Genomic DNA, 21,897 nt, shown 5'->3' with positions numbered 1-21,897 from the left:
TGGCCACGCGCTCTTGAAGGCAGACTTCCAGGCTCACCACTGCGTCCCTGGTAGCAGGAAGAGCGCGGATGCATTGAGTTCAATAAATATTCTTTCATGCGTAGCCCACGTTTTTCTGCCCATGTGTCTTGGTCATGCCTCCCCCAGCCCTTCTGCCCTCTCTCCACAGATTCAGATACTTGCTAAAGCTCAGCTCATAGTTTACTCCCTTCATGGTATCCATTCTGACAGCCCTAGAAGAACCCCCTTTCTTTCTGAATGCTCAAGGAATGGGGTCTGTGGCATGTTCATGTGATTTCTCACTTTCTTTTTTTTTATCGATAATTATTTAGATTTATACAAGTTCCTGGTGGATAGGCTCTCTAGCTATCATCTCTGTATTCCGAGCAGTTAGCCTAGAAAATTTTGGATGGGCAATCGGAAAAGCAATACGAGATCCTTACTGGAAATGTGTATGAGTGTCCTGTGGCTGCTGGAAAAAATTACCACAGACTCGGTGACTTACAATAATACACATTTATTATCTTATGTTTCTGCAGGGCAGACATCCAAACGCAGTCTCCCTGGGTTGAAGGCAAGAAGCAGCAGGGCTGGTTCCTTCTGGAGGCTCCAGATAGAACCCATTTCCGTGCCTTTCCAGCCTCTACAGGGCGCCGGAAATCCTTGGCTTGGGGCCCCTTCCTGTTATCACCTCACGCCTCTTGATTCTGTTGTCCCGTTTCCCTCTCTGACTCTGACACTCCTGCTTCCCTTTTGTAAGGACCTTTGTGATTATGGGGCCCAACCAGAGAATTCAGAACCAGGTCCCCATCACAAGATCCTTGGTTTAGTTGCACCTGCAAAGTCCTCGTTACCATAGAAACGTTCAGTTTCCAGGGACTAGGTCCTGGTTACCTTGGGGGGCCATCGTCAGCCTACTATGATAGTATTTGCTATGTCAGAAGTAACTGATAAGGGAGCCAAGCTTCTTGGCTCACTGCTGTTTTAATTCCGCCAGAAAATTTGGAGGATTTCTTTCCTATGGGACGAGGACATTGGAGGAAGACTTCTAGGGGTACATCGTTTATAAAGTTCCCACACCTTCGTCCTGAAAAGCTGGCCCACAAAGACATAGATGACTGGATTCAGGCAGCTGTTGGTGAAAGCGAAGAAGTTGGCCCACTGGAGGCCCAGGTCTATGACGTTATCCCAGAAACAGCCTTGGATGGCCTCCACCTGGAACAGGAATTCCAGGAAGGCAAAGAAGTGGTAGGGGGCCCAGCAGACCAGGAAGGCGGCCACGAGCGTGAGAAGAAGTGCCGTGGTCTTGCCATCCGTGGGACCCCCACACCTCGTCCTCCTGACGTCCGCCTGCCCTCGCAGGGAGGCCAGGATGTGGTAGTTGAAGAAGACAATGGCAGCCAGTGGGAGGAGGAAACCCAACACATTTAACTCCACGATCCTTGCAACATGCCAGGCCTCGTGGGGGAGCACCAACACACAGGCAGAGACGTTCAGGTCCGGGACGGCTTTGACGGAGCGGAGCAGGAATGTGGGGATACTCAGCAGGCCCCCGAAGACCCAGATGAGCAGGCAGGTGGCCTGGGCCAGCGTCCGCCGCCGCCGCCTCCGGCTGGCCATGGGGTACACCAGCATGCTGTAGCGGTCCTGGCTGATGGCCACCACCAGGAAGATGCTGACGAATAGATTGGCCTTTATGACTCCATTGACCACACGGCAGAGGAGGGCTCCGAAAGGCCAGTTGAACTGGTTCCAGATGTTCTCCACCCAGAAGGGCAAGCCCAAGACAAACACCAGATCGGAAGCTGCCAGGTTGGCCAGGTAGATTTCAGCCACGGTCAGACGCCGCCGCGGCACGAGAAAGACGGACAGCACGAAAAGATTTCCCAGCAGGCCACAGAAGCAGATGGCAATGATGACTGTCGGTAGCACTGTGTGCAGCAGGTCCCACGCTTCCTGAGCATTGTCACAGGACGTGGCATTTGGAGGCCAGAGCTGGCTCTGGTTGGAGGACTGGAACTCCAGAAGGGCCTGGGAGGCCATCCACAGTGACCTGCAATGAAGAGCATGTAACATGACATGGGTGGCTGCCAACTTCTGCCCTCCAGCCATATCCAGTTGGCCACAGTTTGGGAAAATAAAGTTTCATGGGCACATAGCCGCACCCATTCGTTTACATATTGTTCACAGCTGCTTTTGTGTTGCAACACGGGAGTTGAATGGTTGCAACAGAGACTGTGGCCGGCAGAGTTGAAAATATTTACCATCTGTTCCCATAGAGAAAAAGATTGCCAACCCCTGGTATAAAGGAAAGGACCAGGACTGTGAAACCTGAGTCCAAATCCTGGCACAACCACTTGGTGTGGGCCACTTAGACCCCCTGATTTTTTCTTGGTGAAAATCAGAGCTAATTGGACGCCTCTCGTGGGACAGTGGCAAGGACTGGGGATAATATCTATGGAGTGCGTGGCATGGTTGCCTGGTACAGAGGAAGCGCTCAACGGAAACCGGTGATTAATCTTATTAACAACCGTATTATTATCATTAACAGTTTAACAAACATTTAATGAGCACCTACTTTGTGCCTGTACTCTGCCAGGTGCTGGACATACAGGGAACAGGATGGAGCAACCCTCAGCCTGAAGGTGCTCACCGTCTAGAGGGTTGCAGAGGTGGAGATAGTTGTAATGACCTAAGATGGAACCAAGCAAGGGCTAGGAAGAGACGTGGCCGGCGTGGGAGCCGATCTGGGACTGGTGGGGTAGACGGGGTTGGGGCATGGTGGGAGGTTTTCAGAATGAGAAGATTCTTGAACTGGGCTTGAAAAATATGAGTAATAAAATAATAACTAACATGTATTAGATGATCTCCATATTCCAGGCACCATCCTAAGAGTTTTGAATTTAAGTGCTTTCTCATTCAATCTTCCCAGGAGCCCTGTGAGGTTGAGCCATTGTCATCTCCATTTGACCAATCAGAAAAAAGCACAGAGGCTCTGAGTCACTTGTCCATGGTCACACAGCAGGTCGGTTGCAGAGTCTGGATTCAAACCCAGGCAGTCCTACTCCAGAGCCTGTGGTTCTCTCTACTGTATTCTGCTGCCCGTTTTGTCCCCGTTTGGTAGATGAGTTCAGGCTCAGAAGTTAATGACTTATCCAAGGAGATGTGGCTAGTGAGTGATAGCACCAGGCTATGGACCTCAGCCTGCCATGACCCCAAAAGCCACACTCATAGCCACACAGCTGGCCTTCCTCCCACGTGCCCACACTGTTTCAATTGAAGAGGGATCTAGTGGGAAGGAAACACACCAAGTCTCCCAGGCTTCTGGAATCCCATGGAGACGTGAGATACACATCCTGTACTTGTGGATTTGTGCTTACTGGCTGGCAAAGCTGGCCACAGCCAACTCAGGGGACCCACATGGTCCCACACTCTCAGTGAGCCACTGCCTACACTGTGGGATTTCTGGGGCTCCACACCTGAAAATCCTCCCTCCACCTGGAGGAGTTAATAAATGGAAAGTGCTTAAAATGGCTCCTGGCTCTTCGTAAGCACTTGCTAACTGTTCACTATTATGATCGTTGTTCTTATGACTTAGGTGATGCTTGAGATGCCTTCAGCTGGGCAAAGCCTCAGAGCATGCAACACAAGATCCCGTGTAAGCGAGAACTCATCTTTGGTGGTGTCACCTTGGGCGAGTCACTTTGTCTCATCCGAGGAGGACCTGATGACCTCCTAGCTGTGACACTCTGTCTACAACTTACAAACTGTGCCGTTCACTCTGGGGGGTAATTCACCAGTTCCTCCATTTATCCACTGAACAAACATTTACTGAGCACCTACTCTGTGCCAGGCACTGTACGAGGTATTTCAGACACAGGAGTGAATGCAATAGGCAAAGATTCCTCTGCTTAGGGTGCTTCTAGCCTCGTGGGAGGTGAGAGTCAATAACACCAAATGTACTGAACACGTGTGAGCAGGGGAGATGGGGAGATGTGATCAGGTTTTAGATATATTTTGAAGGTCGTATCACCATGATTTTCAATTTTAACTGTTATTCCCTATGTTTTATTTTACATTTTATTTTGAATATTTTGTAACTACCAATTTTTACTTCTTAATGCTTTCACGTTTTCCACCCTGTCACCCAACTCTTCTCCAATCCATCACCCCCAAAAATCTAGTGCCCATCTGACACCATACATAGTTATTACAATATTATTCCTTATGCTATACCCTACATCCCCATGGCTACTGTGTAACAACCACCAATTTGTACTGCTTAATCCCTTCCCCTTTTTCACCCATTACCAACCCTCCTCCCCGCTGGCAATCATCAAAATGTTCTTTGTTATCTATTAGTTTGTTTCTGTTTTGTTTGTTTATTTTGTTCTTTAGATTCCACATATAAGAGAAATCACATTGCATCTGTCCTTCACTATCTGATGTGCTCCACTCAGGACAACACCCTCCAGGTCCATCCATGCCACCGCAGATGGCAAGATTTCATTCCTATCATGGCCACACAATATGCCACTGTCTATATGTACCACCTCCTCTTTATCCCAGGCGACTTCTACATCTTGGCCATTGTAAACAGTGCTGCAATGAACATATGGATGCACACATCCCCTCAAAGAAGCGTTTTGGGTTTCTTTGGATAATTACTCGCAAGGGAATTATTTGTTCCTTCTTTGTCACTTGTTAAAGTTTTTGCTTTTTAAAAAAATTTTATTGGGGAATATTGGGGAACAGTGTGCTTCTCCAGGACCCATCAGCTCCAAGTCATTGTCCTTCAATCTCATTGTGGAGGGCGCAGCTCAGCTCCAAGTCCAGTTGCTGTTTCAATCTTTAGTTGCAGGGGGCGCAGCCCACCACCCCATGTGGGAATTGAACCAGCAGCCTTGTTGTTAAGAGCTCAGGCTCTAACCAACTGAGCCATCCAGCCGCCCTAGTCTTTGTTTTAAAGTCTATTTTGTCTGGTGTAAGTATTGCTATGCTGGGTGTTTTTTTTTCCATTTCCATTTTCATGAATTATCTTTTTCCCATCTCTTTACTCTCAGTCTGTGTGAGTCTTTTGATCTGAAGCGAGTCTCTCGTAAGCAGCATATGTATGGGTCTTATTTTCTTCTCTATTCAGCCCCCCTATCTTTTGATTGGAGCATCTAATCCATTTACATTTAAAGTAATTGTTGATAGATATGTAGTTATTGCCATCCTATTATTCATATTTTTAATTAATTAATTAATTAATTAATTAGGTCTTAAAGAAGTTCTTCTAAGATTCCTTGTAATACTGGTTTGGTGGTGAGGAACTCCTTAGGTTTTTCTTGTCTGTTCTTCCATTCTAAATGATAGCCTTGCTGAGTAGAGTAATCTTGGTTGTAGATCCTTGCTTTTCATCACTTTGAATATTTCCTGCCAGTCCCTTCAGTCCTGCAAAGTTTCTTTTGCGAAATTAGCTGACAGTCTTATGGGAGCTCCCTTGTAGGTAATTAACTTCTTTTCTCTTGCTGGTTTTAAGAGGCTCTCTTTGTCTTTAACCTTTTCCATTTTAATTATAATGTGTCTTGGTGTGGGCCTGTTTGGGTTCACCTTGTTTGGGACTCTCTGCGATTCCTGGGCTTGTATATCTATTTCCTTTGCCAGTTTAGGAAAGTTTTCAGTCATTATTTCTTCAAATAGGTTCACAATCCCTTGCTCCCTCTCTTTTCCTTCTGACACGCCTATAATGTGAATGTTGGTACACTCGATATTGTCCCAGAGGCCCCTTAAACTCTCCTCATTTTTTTGGATTTTTTTTTTCTTTTTGCTCTTCTGATTGGGTGTGTTCTGCTACCTTATTTTTTAAATCTCTGATTCTATCCCCTGTTTCATCTAATCTACTGTTGAATACTGTAACGCATTCTTCATTTCTGTTATTGCCAACTGGTTCTTTTTTAGGTTTTCTATCTCAATTTTTATGTTTCCTACCTCTTTGTTGAAGTTCTCCCTGAGATCATTGAGCATCCTTATAACCAGCGTTTGGAACTCTGCATCTGGTAGATTGCTTGTCTCCATTTTGTTTACTTCTTTTTCTGGAGCTTTGTTCTGTTCTTTTATTTGGGACATGTTTCTTTGTCTCCCGATTTTGGCTGCCTCCCTGTGTTATTTCTATGTATAGGTAGGGCTGCTATGTCTCTGGATCTTAGTAGAGTGGCCTTAGTAGGTGTCCTGTGGAACCAGTGGTGCAGTCTCCTTGGTCACCAGAGCTGGGTGCTCCAGGTGTGTCCCTTGTGTGGGTTGTGTGTGCCCTGCTCTTGTAGTTGAGACTTGATTGCTATTTGCATGTCAATGGGAGGGACTGACCCTCAGGTGATTGGTTGTGAGGACTGGCTGTGACTACAGTGGAGGGGCTGTTGTGCAGAGGCTGACCCTACAGAGCAGGGTTCACTTAGTGGGGGTCTGGTGCCTGCCTACTCTCCCCTTTGGGTGTGTCGTCCTAGGAGGTGGCCAAGTGATGCTCCAGCTCAACCTGAAGCTGGCCACTGGGCCTGCCAGCCCAGGGCCTCCTGCAAGTGGACCTGCTGTAGGCCAAGTTCAGCTACAGTCTGTGTCCTGCCTGGGACCACCTGGCATGAGCCACAAAGAAATCCAGAGATGGCTGCCCCCTGCACTTGGAGGTGCCTTGAGAGGCCAAGCCACAAACCAAGGCCAGCTGTCACTAGTGCCAGGCTTAGGGCTGCTCAGCCAGAGGTATGGGACATGCTGAAGCCAGATGCAGCTTGTTTGGGTTTTGTGAACCTTTGAAAGATTTTAGGAAAGTCCATAGCATGATCCAAGGCAGGCCATTTTAATGGAAAAGCCACTGGAAGCAGCTTGGGTATGCCCGAAAGTTGGGTGGGGCGCAGTCTCAGAATCACCAGGGCGTGGTGAATGAACGGCGTTAGCCATGTCACTGGAAGCTGAGGTATAGCTGCCACCGGGCGTCTGCATGCCAGAGTGTGAGGGCTCAACAAAGAAACAATGGCTCCACCAGCTCCTCCATCTGGGAGAAAGCTGCCCCTGCAGCACTTACTTACCCTGAAGCCAGACAATTCAGTTCCACCCCGTATGCCCCTGGCGCCATTCGAGCTGCTGCCCCAATGCTGAGCTCAGTGCGAGTGATTCCATCAGCAAGTAAGTCTTTGCGTGGTCCCTTGAAGAGGAGCACCTGTGAGTGCAGCCGCCCTCCGTCCCACTCAGCCACAATCTCCACTGCTTTCACAGCCAGAAGTTATGGGGACTTCTCTCCTTGGCACTGAAACCCTGGTCTGGGAAGCGGTTGGGACTCTTCGCTCCTCGTGGGAGGGGGAGAACCTTGGCAGCCAAGGTATCCCTCCCGATTTTTAATGGTCACATGCGTCTCTGCCCTCCTACCAGTCTCAAGCTGACTTCTTTTGTATCTTCGTAGTTGTAGAGCTTTGGTTCAGCTAGACTTCAGGCTAGACTTCTCAATAATGGTTGTTCTGTGGTTTAGTTGCAATTGATGTGGTGCGATCAGACATAGGTTTTGAGGAAGGTGGAGTTGGATGATGGCAAGATTTTTGGCCTGAGCACTTGAAAATATGAAGTTGCCATCAACTGAAATAGAGATAACAGAGTGAAGATAGAGCAGGTTTTTTGGGGTGAAGATGAGGAGTTCACTTTTGGACATGTTAAGGTTGAGATGTCTGCTGAACATCAAGTGGGGATGTCCAGTGGACGATTGGATGTTTAAGACTGGTATTCCGAGACCAGGTCTGAGATAATGGTACATAATCAGGAGTTGTAATCACATAGATTATGTTTAAAGGCACAAGGATGGGTGAAACCAGCAAAGGAGAATACAGGAAAAGAAGAGGATAAGCCACTGGGCTGCCAGTGGACGGGTCAGTGGGAATCATGGAACATTACGGGCGAGGCGGCATGCAGCATTCTGACCCAGAGGATGTGAAGCAGTTGGGATCGTCTGGTTTTGTCATTTATTGCAGGGCATGAATCCACAACTACTTATTTTGTTATTGCCAATACTTTTAAATTTTGCAGTAAGCCTCTACCAGTAGCAATGGCCTGAAAATATGAATGTTCAATGAAAATTTACATCCTGAACTCCTGCTTCTTAAAGAAGTTGATGAAGAACGCGTAACTTGCACAAAATGTTTGTTGATGTTTTCATCACTATGGAGGCCATAGCGATTTCATGGACCACGAGAAAACCTAAGACACAAAACTGCTACTTCAGAAGCTAATCATTTTCACAGATTGTGCCCCAAGACATTGATTTCACCCACCGAGTGGCAGAAGATGCTGTTATAGATTGCTATACGAGGCCTGACTTCTCACTTAGACCAAGCGACTAGTCTTTAATTCAGCTCATTTTCAGTTGCAACTCATCTTGTGCACATACGACAATGGAAGTGCTGGCGGAGTATGTGTCAGCGCCATCAGAACTGCACAGGCAGGGACAGGTGACCATTTGACATCAGGATGTTCAGATTCTTCCAACAGGAGAACCAGTCACTTCCAATCAGGAGTCAATTCTTTCGTCCAACCCATGGAATCAAAGCCAAGCCTTCAGAAGTGAACAATGGACTTTTTGTGAGTGCTGTACTGAATTCAGTTTAAATTGTTCACGTTGGAAATAAAGTTGCTGCATTTTGTGATGACAACACATATTTTTGGTGGGCAGGGTGTCATACTAGTAATAACAATGTTCTTGCTAAAATGAGAGACTCTTAACAGAAATATACTTCAAACAGAGCATGGTGCACACAATTTGTAATTGCGTATAAATAAGTTTCAATATTCTGTCAATTCAAACGGAAATTGTAGTTGACAAGATTTACAAAATTTTAAAACGTAGTTACTGAACTACAAGCTCTCTGTGATGAAGTTGAAGAATTTGAAAAATAAAACCCAACTTTAGCATGTGTTCTTTCTCAGCTACCTAGTATCAGTCAATTTGGGGAGACATTGAGTCTAAGAGTCCTAAAATGTTATTAAACTGTTTGTTAAAACAGATCTCTAAATTGTTGGATTTTGTTCCAAATAATTAAATTTTTTTGCTAAAAGAACAAGGAAGGAAATGATCAAATTAAATGACGAGAGCTCAAATGGCACACAAGATTTAATTTTAAAATTCTCTAATGACATTCTTTAATTAGATTTGGAATCTCTCAATTTGTAGGAAGAATATCTTCAATCGGATAAATTCATATTCTATACAGAAAAGAGATAGAATTGAGAAAGTCTATGGTTTGCAGCATATAAACTTGACAATGCATTTAAAAATTAAAAATAACTACAACTTATTTGAAGAGTTTAATCTGTTAAGAATATTGGTTGAAGAAAAAAACTCTGAACTGAGGCGGAAAGGGAGCACCTGTGAAAATACTTGGGTGGAAATATTTACGTAGTTCCATATGCAAAGAACTGGACTTTCAAATAGCCTCTGCTTGTCAGGATTTGCTCAGAGCTTAACCAGATACCTCAGCCTCTGCAGAGGGAACAGTTTCTTGATTAAATATATTTTGGTCCAAGAGAAGAGTCAATTGAAGGTGTTAACTTAAATTTATTAACCATAAAATCTGAAGGAAAAGATTTCACCATTACGTAGAACAATTAAAAATAGTAAGACCACATTGAAATCTTTAGGAAAATGTCAGTGACATATCAGAGTCAGGTACAAGCCTAAGAAACTAACTGTGTAGCACATGGATATGTACTAAGAACAATTATTTTGCTTATGTTATTTTTCAATGTTCAGTTAATTAACATAAAGAAAAGGTTTTAGTTTGCTTTCATGTATGTGCGTGTATACATATTTTTAAAGACAAATCTTTTTTTTGAAAATAAATTTTTCACAAGACCTACTTTATAACTTTGGCAAAAATATATAAAAGGAGCCACTTTAAAATTGGGCCAGGGCAGACATCCCAGAGGAACTGCCTTGCACGTCTTATACCTCAAACCTTTCAAATGTTAAAACAGGGCAAAATCACCTTTGGACTGGGCTTGATGTGCGCCCCAAAGAGCTGTCTGCCAAGATAACAAGCAAGCAGTAGCCTGATGGCTATTGGACTGAAAATTAAAGACATTCTCTAAAATAAAGATCATTATGTTATGTTATCTGCACCAGTAGAAATGCCTTCCTGGTATTGACGTCATTGTTTCCCCTCCCTTTCTCATAAATACCCATTGTCTTTGTCTCCGATTCCGAACATTATTTGGACTTTTACCTGAATCATTCCCGAAGAGCTAGTCTTTGACCTCACATAAATGCTTTCACTTTGAGAGACGTTTCTTTTTTAATTTTTAAATTAACTTCATCAATGTAATATAATCAGTGTATTGTTTTAAGTTGTCCAGTTTGTGGTCATTTGTTATGACAGCCCCAGGGAACCAACACACCCAGCACAGCCGATTTCTCAGATGCCTGGTGGACACCCCAGCAGCCCCCTCGTACTGCACACATGTGTGGGAGCTGCTTCCTGAGACTGGCATTGGGACCCAAGCTGTTCCTTCCTGTGCTCTTCTCTGCACATGCTGGGGAAGTTCTATGTGCGAAGGAAAATTCATGTGACATCTTCATCTCAGCCCCAATTTTCCCCTACCCTGAGGCTGCAGAATGAGACCCTGGTGCCCAGAGCTGACCCTTCAGAAGTGGCCACACCTGTCATCTGCTGAGGGTCCGACCGGGACTGTGCTGGGCTTTAGGTAACTTGATCCTGACAACATGCCTGGGAAGGAGGGTGCCCATTGTACAGATGAGCAAACTGAGGTGCGAAAGAGTGAAATGATTTGCCCAAGTTCATGTGGCAATATGAGCTAGTCCATCTGTACACAGCTCTTCTTCCTCACCCGCCTCAGAGTCCAGGCCTCTTTCCCACAGCATAGTGTCCATAAAGAGAATGGGCCTAGAGTCGGAACCTGGGCTTAGGTCCTGGAATCACCAAACTGTGTGACTGCGGGCAGGTCAAGTAACTTCTCTGAGCCTCAGTTTCCTCATCTGTAAAGGGGGAATAACGGTGTTTATCGCAAAGAGTCATTGTGAGGCTTGAATGAGATCACGCCTGTAAAATCCCTCGTAGGTTGTAGGGCACCAAATCCAAGGCTTTAATGATGACAAGCAGCACCACCACCCCCATAATAACACACCTGTGGTAATCGTAATGATGATAACGTGCCCTGGTCCCTCTGAGTGGAAACAACCTCTCCTCCACGTCGACTACCCTGGTGTTGTAACATGAGCTTGGAAAGTGCCATGAGCCCCCCTTTCTGCTCTTCCTGAGCTTTGGAACAGTTTAGGGATAACCTGGGACCCAGCACACTGGGAAACTAAGGCACTGAATTTTAGAAGGCTGGGTGTCAAGAGGGCCTGGTGCTTGGCCGTGGGATTCTCATTTGTCTCCAGCCTTGGAGCTTGAATCACCAGGAATCTAAGAAGGAACTGGGAGGGTGAGAGAGGGGATTTATTACGGAGGCTGAGAGAACCCACAACGTGGCCTCCTTTGCTTCTCCCCCTTTCCTTCTGCAAGTTTTCTTGAACATGCAGGGGGTGAGGATGTGTGTCCCCTGTGAAGCGTGGGTGCTTGGGTAGGACGAAATGGCCCATGGGGGGCAATGGAGGGAGCCTGGCAGTGTGTCCTCCTAAGAGACCACAAGGGCAGTGAGAGGCACCACCAGACCAAACAATGGGCCATGGGTCTGCGGTGTGAGGCTGAAGGATCGGCAGAATAATTGCCCCCAAAGATATCTATGTCCTAGTCCCTGGCACCTGTAAATATGTTACCTTACATGCAAAGGGACTTTGCAGATGTGATCAGGTTAAGGATCTTGAGATGGAGAGAAGATACTGGATTATGACGGTGAGCTTAATGTAATTAGAAGTGAAGGTGATTTCTTTTCTAAGTGAAAGAGGAAGGCGGGAGGGTCTGAGTCAGAGATTAGAAGATGCTGCACTTGGAGGAAGGGGCCGCAAGCCAAGGAACACAGGCAGCCTCTAGAAGCTCAAAAAAGCAAGGAACGGAGTCTCCCCTAAAACCTCCAGAGGGAGCACAGCCCTGCCAACACCGTGACTTTCACCCAGTGCGACTGATTTTGAACTTCTGACCTCTAGCACTATAAGATAATAAATCTGTGTTGTTTTAAGCCACTGCATTTGCGCTGATTTTTTACAGCAGCAACCGAAAACCTATACAAGGGCAAAGCTTCACTGTGCCCAAGAAATCAGGGACTGCCAGCTATGCCACTGGCAGAGACCTCTGACTTCAGCTGGAATCTGATCAGTTCAGCAGACACTGCCCTCCATCCCATGGGACCCGCTGGGTCTGTGGCCACGGTAGCCACAGCCTGTGTCTGCTCATGCTGGGCTTATGTGGGAAGTCCTCCCCAGCTGCTGCCTGTATTTATATCAAGTTGGCCAGAGAAGAGAACTCTTCCTTCACCAGTTCTGAGCTTTAGCTCTGATATTTGCCTGGCACACAGTAGGTGTTCAATAAACAGCAGTGATTGCTATTATTAGTGATATTTGATCCTATTTGAAAAACTCAGAGGTGACACTGGGCAAGTCTAGTAGAGATGACAATCCTGTAGTTTCTGTGTGATATTTTCTAAGTTCTGCACATTTTTAACAGTGGCATGTGGTACTCGAAAGACAGTGTGACTTTCTTCAACAAATTAGCCTTCTTCAAATTAATTCCAATGTCAACAGTGAGGTGATGGCACAGGCATTTGAAATACAGATACAGATATTAACAAACGTCCCCTCAGTCACATAATAACATGTGTGGCTATTTTTAAGCCACAAATAAACCAACCAGTTACTGGCATTGTGAAATCTTGTAAACGATCCTGGGGAGAACAATTTGATTTTTATAAATCAGAATTTGTAGACTGTAACTGGTCAGAGGCCACGCACAGCTCTGATGGCTGTGTTCGGCCTTTAGGTGTTTCACATGACCAGGATATAAAGAGCTACTGGTACCTCCACAAGCTGTTTCAAACAGTCTCCCTTCCTTCTCCTCTTACAGAAAAGCAACTAAAACCCAAAGTAGGCACAAATACAAGTCTCTTAAATTGATTTAGAATTATCTTATAAAAAAATACACTTACAGAAAGTGGAAAATTTTGCCAACATTTAGTTGTAAAAGAAAGATTTTTTTTTGGTTTGTTTTAAAAGAGACATGGATCTCTTCTTATATGTTACTCTTGTAAGAAGGGGAAAAAAAGATGGTCATTTACTTACTCAGAAAGAAAATGAACACACTCACAACTTCAGCTGGGTTTTCTGATGGCGAGAGCTGCCCTCAGAGGTGTTTTCTGTTCTGGAAAGTGCTGTGGAAATGTGGAGGCCTTAACTTACATAACCTCCGCTCCAGTGATGTCATCAGAGGGACTGCCGAAAAAGTGAGTCTTTCAGATGGAGGAAGCAAGCTGTGGTTTTGAAAGGAAAACTGCTTTGCACTTTGGACCTGGCGAGAGATTGTTCAGCCACCGTTTCTTTCCTTCCCTTGGTGACATCTAGGGAGGGAGGTACAGGGAATACCGTCAATAATATTGTAATAACTATGTAGGGTGTCAGATGGGTAGTAGACGAACCAGGGGGATCATTTCGTAAGGTATGTTTTTTTTTAAAAAATTACAAAAAGACAAAAAAACCCACACAGCACATTTTGGCACCGAGTCCTCGCGAGCTTCATGCATCTGTGGACACTGAGTGACGACTTTGCCCATTGGCCACGGGTCCTGAATGCTTGGCGTTCTGCAGCAGCTTTCATGGGAGCTGAACACCCCTTTTGAATTTCGGTCATGAAGGAGACATTGCCAAGAATCCATCAGTGTGGACCCCATTGAGCTAACAGTGAGCCAGGACAAATTTGACTCATGGAATGACTAGAGTTGAGTAAGATCAGAGGCACTTCCCCTAATCCTCCCTGGCATTTCGAAGGCCGTTTGTCATCTAAGTCTGCATATATCAAGCTGAGCTACTCAAGGCCTCATGTCCAAAGAAATTGCTGGCTTTCTTTGAGAGTCTGGCCTTAAAATCCTTTATCTGAACCCTGCTTTCCTTCAGTCTTTGCTCCAAAAGATTACGACATTGCCGCCTCCCTCCCTAAATGCAAGAAAACGCATCTACGCCTGGGCTTCTGGAAAGGACGCCCCAAATCTCAGGCCTTCAGCCCTCCCCACACCTTAGCCCCGCCTCTTGGATGCTCCATTTGCACCTGTTGGTGTCTCTGTAGAGAATGTCCCCGTTGTCCCCAGAATCTGGCCTCCTTACTATGTCACTGAACACTTCGGTGGCACATTTTACGTTTTCTAGCAGTATCCTCCTGTCGCTGCACATCTTAAAATTGTGGAAGCAGGGGGCAAAAATAATGCTTGAAGGATCAGCAGCAGATGTGTGATTTAGGGAGGAAGCTGGAATTTATCTCGGGGGGAAGGTCCCTTCTAGTCAGGAGAGACCTGGGACTTTTTTAGTCTCGCGATGTGAGGTGAGCGCCTGCCATCATTTTAGGGTAGATTTTAACCAGAGAAAGTTTCCAAATTCCAGTTAGCACTGTAAATCCAGGTCTTGACAGCCATACCCCTCTCTGCCCCTACGCCCCCTCTTTGCAGAAAGCGGTTGGCTCCTCTCCCTTCATATGAGTTTACACTGGACTGTAAACTTCTGTAAACTTCAGTATTTCTGAGAAGTACTGCTCTTAGGTGATGTCTTTCCTCTTTCTGCCTGAGCACATGTTCTCTCACAGGAGATCAGGAGACCAGCTGGGCCGGGAGGTGGGGTGTACAGGCCCGATGTGGGCTTTGCCTTGTGGAGGATGGACAGCAAGGCAGGGCCATGTGGCAGGGACTGTCGGTACTCCACATGCCACTAGTGATGGCTGAGTCAGCCGCACTTTGGGAAATGACTCCGTGGCAGCCTTGCCAAGGCCGTGGGGGGCCCCACCCCGTGGGTGGAATGGAAAATAATGCAGATGATTAAGAAAATGCATGTTCCCACTGGTGCTTGGTCCAAGGGTGGAGAGGGACTCCCCGTGCCTCTGGGACTGAGGGGCGGGTGGGAGCCTGCATTCTGGGGGCTGAGGGCAGAGTGAGGGAACCCCAAGTCTGTGAAGGGTCAACAGGCCCCTGTAACATGGAGAAGATGGGAGGAGGCTTAGAGTGAGAACTGAGAGATCTGCTGTGAGTTGCACTTGATGACAGTCCCCTGGGCACTGGGGCACTTGGGGGAAAACATGTAAGGAAAACACAACAGCACAGACTATTATAAAGCACCAAGAGGCGGTCAGTGGAGGACACAGGGCTGCCGTCGAGAAATAGAGGCCAGCCTGGCCAGCTGAGGGGGACAGGCCAAACTTCCCGGGGATTGTCCTTGATGATGATGCAGGGGGACTCTGGACAGCCTGGATTTCCCCAGGTACAGGTGGGCTCGAACTATGCTCGGTGCACAGTCAAGGGAAGGTCAGCTGGACTTTGAGGACCCTGGGAACACACAGGTCCCACGTCCCACTGTGACTACAGGATCACTTGCTACTTCTCCAGTTGCTAAATGGTGGAGTCACTTTGTCACCTCTCCTTTTCAGTCACATCCAGCAATATATGTCATTTAGCACATCCTCAAGTAACATCTGGATGCTAGCCATCTTCTGGGTGCCTTCTAGTTCCTATAACACGTGGCGTCTGTTATTGGCAGCTTTCTGCTGGGGGTCCGGTCAGTGCACTTTTCCCTTATCCAATGCTTCCTTCTTATCTTAGGTTCTAGACACTCCCGCAATAATAAGTCTACAACAGAGCCCTTCAGACCTAGCTCTTGGTGCTCTGATTCTTTTCCTGCAGTCTCTCCTCATGCTAAAGAACATTCTAGAAGCACTTGGATGTTGTCACTTCATAGGACAACAGCCCAACCCCTTAGAATTCACAGACTCGTCCACGGTCTTGCTGTGATACCAGAGCCACTCTCCACCCTGGGTCTCCTGCTCACTCCGCTGAGAGGGGTGGCTCATGGGCTCCTAATGCATCCAGACTCTCCTTGCTAGGAGTATTTGCTAGAACGGACCTCCCCGCTCTTCTCCCCCTGCTTAATGCCCACCCATCATGCAAGTCCTGCTGTCACTCTCTGCCTCTCCACGAACACAGGTCTGAGTGTTCATCCTTCAATTCTGCAAATGTGTCGGGAGCACCTGTGTAGTGCTAGGTGAGTGCTGGGTGCCCGGGCGTGAGGGGAAGGCTCAGTGTCGCCCTGGCGCTGCTCACGTGCTGGTGGACGAGGCAGGTGAGCAAGCAAACATGGCAGCCAAGTGTACAAACGCCACCATAGAGAGTATGCAGCATGTCCCACCAAGGGTCAGAAATAGATAGGAAGAGAGTACGGTGTCAGGATGTGAGGAGGATAAAAATAAAATCCTAAACGTATGTTTAACAAAGCACAAACACCTGTGAATCTGCAGGGTGACAGTTGCCAACCTGAGTGTGTCCTGGGCATATAGGCAGCTGCAGAAGCTTCCCTTGCCTGAGTTGATGGCCATTTAAACTAAGAGAAGGGCTCTGGCCACTGACCACTCAGCAGAAAAAGCTCCCCTGCGCCACAGACCAGGAGATTGAAAACTCCATGTAAAATTCTCCTTCCCCACGTCGGCCTTGCTGTGGGAGATGAGTACTTTCTCACCTGGGCAGTGGGGCTCACTAGAGCTTCCTCTTAGGGGAGTCATGAGAGCCCCATGAGCTAACAGAGCTCGGGGTTTGTGTAGGTGTGCTCCCAAAGGCCCTGGGTTTGGTGCAGGAGAGAATTAAACAGTTTCAGGCAGAAGTGAGGCATTCTCTGAGAACATGGGTACAGATGGAGGGAGCCAGTTCGCCTCTGAGATACTCAGGAAGAGAGCTGGTGGACCCAGGCCATCCTAGGAACACTCTGACCCTCAGTGTCCTCTTCTGGGATTGTGCCCTGCTCACTTTGAGAGTTGTTGTAAAGATCAAATAAAATACGTGCATGGCAGACATATAATCTGGCAGAAAGTGTCTCTGTGGAAAACCTCTTACGTCATTTTTCAGTCAGCCTAGATGCCTAATAAGTCTATGTATACAGCAAAAAAATTGGGACATGGAAAAAGTTAGAAACCAGGAATTCACAGATGGAATTGATGCCGTGAGCATTTATCTTTAACATAAATTATATTGGTCCCCTTGACCGAGAGTGCTTCTATGAGCTGCAAAACTCTGGGTACAGGGGAACTGAAAAGCTGAAGATAATTTTCACCTCTTCTTAAAGACTTGGGGTCACCCTTGACTGTCCCAGCCCTCCTGGAGGCTACAGACATGTGGCAGAGTCAGAGAAGCAAACAGAGAAAACCACATATAATTGTAATTGGAGTGAGTTCCATGAAGAAACAGAATGGGTGTGCGGATTCATACTCAGGGAGGTCAGGGAGGCAGGAGAAAATCTGGAGTATGAGAAGAAACCAGTTGTAGAGCAGGAGCTCAGTGCAGGCAGAGGGGACAGCATAAGCAAAGGTCCCAGCATAAGCAGAGGCTGTGACAGCTTCGCATGCTCGAGGAACTGAAGAAGCAAGAGCCAAAGGAGTGTGGTGGGTAAAGAGCTGGAGAGGAAGTGTACGCAGGGCAGGGGCCAGCTCAGACAGAGCCCGGGAGGGCAGTGGAAGGAGCTTGGAGTTTTCTAGGTCCAATGGTATTGCAGGCTGCTGGAGACCTGAGGGGGGCAGTACCCGTGAAAACGAAGGGAAGGAAGGACTGGGCAAAGGGAGAAAGGGCAGTCTTAAGAGAAGCCTCAGCAGATCTGGGGAAATTCTCAGGAGGGATGACCCTTCAAAGCTGTCCGAGTTGGACAGCTGGGCTCCCCTCCTTCCCTCGGTCATCAGATGCAGGATGACCTGGCAAGGGGCGTGAGCTGGGGCAAATCAGTTCTCTCAGCTGATCACCGTCTGCCTGCAGCGTTCCTGGAAGCTGAGGTTGTAAGGCCTTCTTTCCTGAAGGAGCCTCTGGGTGGTGCATTGCCGCACCCACAGAAATGGGAAGCCGCCGAAGGCTTTTAAGCATTTGAAAAAAATCACCCTAGGTCTTGGGCGGCAAATGGATTGGAAGGGTTTAATACTGGGAGAGGACATGGGGGTGCAGAGGAATTGACATGTCGTTTGGAGCTGGAGCCAGGAGTACCTGGTGGGTGTGGCACGTGGGAAGAGGGGAAGAGGGAGGAGTCAAAGGTTTTATAGGCTTCTTCCAACCGAAGCAACTGAGTGGTAGCGTTTACTGAGATGGGAAGATGAAAAGGAAATCGGTTTCTTTGGAGAGAGAATCAGAGAGATTGGTTTCAGACTTCAGTTGGAGGTCCTGTGAAATTCCTAAATGGGGTTCTCTAGTGGTAGTAGGCATTTAGATGACAAGATTCGTCAGAAGAGGACTAACATTTCAGAGTTGTTGGCCTTGATATGTATTAGACAGGGCTCTCCAGAGATATGTGTTAGACAGGACTCTGTCTGTCTGTCTGTCTCTCTCACTGATGGTAGATGTTCACCACACCTACAAAAGGCCTTCACAGCGACAACTAGATTCGTGTTTCATTAAATAGCGGGGAACTGGAGCCCAGCCAAGTTGACACATAAGACTCACTATCACAGATGGTATTCAGAGCCATGATCCTGGCTGGGAGTAGTTAGCGGGAGACCCAGCAGAGAGATGAGAAGAGGGTTTAGGATTGAAGCCTGAGCAACTCCAACATTTAAGCTTCAGGTAGAGAAGGAGGTGCTGGGCAAGAAGGGTCTGAGGGCACAGCCAGTGAAAAACTGGTTCTGTGCCAATCAAGTCCGGGAGACCCCGGGTTAGACAAAGCAGAGTGGAGCAGGCCTCTTTCCTGCAGGACTTCTCAGGGCCTTTAGTATGTGTCTGTGCAAGGTGAAGGCCACAGGAAGATGGAGTAGTGGCATTTCTCAGACTTACGTATTTCACCGCTCAGGAGCCTTTGTTGTTGTTGTTGTTTGGTTGCTTGGTTGTTTGTTGTTGTTTTTTGAAACTCTGTGGAAGTAAATAACAGGACCAAAATAGCTTAAAAATTGGAAGGTGAGCCCTACAGCGCTAGAAGAAAACAATGTCAGGACTGAGTGGAAGAGAAAGAATTTGGGCAACTAATGGGATAGGGGTTCTGATGGGAGATGCCCAGTTCTCAGAATGAGAGGTTCTGTTCTTCCATTATGCAGCCTAAGGTTGAGAGGTCAGACAACCCCAAAAGGCCATTGCACAGTCAGGATGTCTCACTGCTTTGTCCCCCTCCTGGTGGACAGGTATTTTGTGAGAAAATCTGATTCCAGAGTAAGACCCAGGTCCTTACGATCTGGTTCAGAAGTCACAGTGGGCAGGTCTGGGCCCCAGAGCCACCTTGCCAGGGTTTAAATCCCAGCTCCATCACTGTCGAGCTGGGTGAACTCGGACCATTTTCTATTCCATCTCATGGAGCCTCGGTTTCCTAATCTGTAAAGTGGGCCTCTTCTCAGATTTGATGTGATGTGGTGATGTAGCTGGTCCTGGGTCAGCAGCCAGCGGTAGCTGTTCTGGTCTTGTCATTCTGCTGTTGTGGAAGACAGTGACAGCGTCACCACAAGGAGGGCTTCCATAGCTCTTCTCTGTCTTGGCCAGGACTGGAGAGAGGAAACAGGCGTCCATTGCTGGCCTGCTGAGGGGGCCGTGCAGGGTGACTCAGCATGGAGGAAGGAGTCCAGAACATATAGATTCCATCTATATAAAATGTTCAGAACAGGCAAATCTAGAGACAGGAAGGTGAGTGGTACCCGAGGCTGTGGGGAGAGAGGAATGAGAAGTGACTGCTAATGGCTGTGGGATTTCATTTTGGAGTGAGGAATGTGTCCTGGAAGCAGGCAGCAGTGATGGCTGCACAGCTCTGTGAATACACTGAACGCCACCAAAATGGGTGAACTCTATGTGAATTATATCGTCATTAGTGGTTACTTAAAAAAAAAAACTCGGTGTAAAGTGTCAGCCACCAGCTTCTGGGGAGGTGGTTCTGCAGGAAGCAGGTCTGAAAATGCAAAGTCTGTTGATTGGGGCAGAAACAGCCCAAGCCCAGGCTCAGAAGCTCTTCCTGCAGGAAAGCCCCTTGAGGGTTTTCTAGGGAACAGGGTTTGCCTCCCTCTGTGAAGGCACAAACTCACAGAGAATAGGTGGGCTTCCAGAGCACCCTTCGGAAGAACGGTGTGACTGTAGTTACTTCCCTCTCTGGGCCTCAGTTTCCACGTCATTCACTGGTGCTGATACAAGCACCTGCCCACCTGAGTGGGGGTGAGGATCAAGGGTAAAAGAGTGCAGCCGAGCGTGAGACACTTTGAGGGGGCCCCCTTTGACCTCAGCCAAAACCCCACAAACTAACCATTAAACTTTCAGTCGCTGCTGGCTGAACCATGACCTCCCTCCTTGCTCATCTCTGACCCCCACTTCCTCCCGGGCTTGGCAAGCGGTCAGAGCTGTGTGAGGATCTGCAATGGCTCAGGGCTTGAGTAACAAGGAGACAGCAGAGCACATTGCTGGGGTTACAAATAGAGACTTCACCTTCTGATTCATAGAGACTGCTCTCAAGTCTTCGGAAATCAAGGGTGTCCATCATCATTAGCTCGTTCTCGTCGGGTCACCTGCATTCAGTTTGCACCTCTGCACTAGGCTCTCACCTGCTCCGGCCGGGGTGGACTCAGGAGCTGGACCCATTTCTCAGTTCTGAATCTACCAGACGCCCACCTGGGCTTCTCCTCACTGCACTAGCTTCCTGGGGCCAAGGAGGGTCAGGAGTTGAGGGGCCGCTTATGTTGCCTGGCTGGGGTGGGAGGAGGTGGGAGGGAGGCTCTCCCAGCTCCTTTCCACCTGCTGAAAGCCCAGCTCAGATTCCCAGCCAGGTGGCTTCCCTCTAGACTGCAGACTTCCTCAAGTCATGCTCACGTCTGGGAACAAAGTCCCTCGGATGAGTGAGATCCCCGGGGCATTTGTGGGCAACTTTCTCTGAGCTCAGGGCCATTGGTGAGGGGTGCAGGCTGGGTGGGAAGTGTGGACACTGGGAGGGGATTGGAATATGTGCTGGACTCAGTCCAGGCATTTGTGTCCAGTACGGCTGGAGGATAGAGAATGAACCAGGAAGTACAGAGTGCGAATGAGACAGGGGCCTGCTCATGATGGGCCTTGCAAGCCACATTATAGATGTGGCACTTTATCCCAAGAGTGGTGGAACACTCCTTAAGGGTTTCCTGTTAGAGAGTGTCGTCACCCTCACCGTCACATTCATCACAGCCATCACTACCATCATCACCACCGTCATGACAGCTCACACACGTTGAGTGCCAACTGTGTAGCAGACACTGTGCCAAACACGTTCATACACTAATCCTGTTAGCAGTTCTTTCAGGTAGATGCCATTAGTATTCCCATTTTACAGACGGAAATCCGGACTCAGAAAGGATGAGCGAGATTCCCAAGACCACAGAACAAAGAAGGACCTGAGCCAAAACTAGAACTGGAATCCAGGTCTGCCTGGTCCCAAAGTCTTGGCTCCTAAACTCTGTTTGTTTGTTTGTTTGTTTTTTACATTTATAGCCTCCCAAGAATTGTATTGGCATTCTTTAAAGACATCATTGGCTGCGGAGTGAAGTCTAAATTGGGAGATGGTGGTGGCTAATATCAGAGGTGGGGAGAACAATAAGAGATGATGGTTAGACTTCATAGGAAAAGAAGCTAGATCCAGGAAACACTTAGGTGGAATCTAGAAGAGCTGCTGATCCCTGAGGTGGAAGGGGTGAAGGAAAGGATGCATTCAACGGTGAGCCCAGGTTTCTGCCATGAATGGATGGCTGTGTAGATGGAGCCGTGCCATTTCTGTAGACACAGAACATA

General features: G+C 47.5%; 1 protein-coding gene across 1 annotated transcript; it reads right to left on the bottom strand.

Annotated features, from left to right (window-relative positions):
* Nucleotides 1-316: 316 nt before the first annotated feature.
* BDKRB1 (bradykinin receptor B1) lies at nt 317-13,521 on the bottom strand. The gene is made up of 2 exons (XM_081048020.1): nt 13,247-13,521; nt 317-2,053 (listed from the first exon to the last, which is right to left on the bottom strand). Exon 2 carries the CDS (start codon nt 2,041-2,043, stop codon nt 985-987), a length of 1,059 nt encoding a protein of 352 aa, XP_080904146.1. The 5' UTR covers nt 2,044-2,053; nt 13,247-13,521; the 3' UTR covers nt 317-984.
* Nucleotides 13,522-21,897: the final 8,376 nt, after the last annotated feature.

Source organism: Rhinolophus hipposideros (genome assembly GCF_964194185.1).
Source record: "Rhinolophus hipposideros genome assembly, chromosome: 5".
Taxonomy (NCBI): Eukaryota; Metazoa; Chordata; class Mammalia; order Chiroptera; family Rhinolophidae; genus Rhinolophus; species Rhinolophus hipposideros.
Note: the sequence above shows the minus strand (reverse complement) of the source record. Positions and strands in the feature narration are given on the sequence as shown.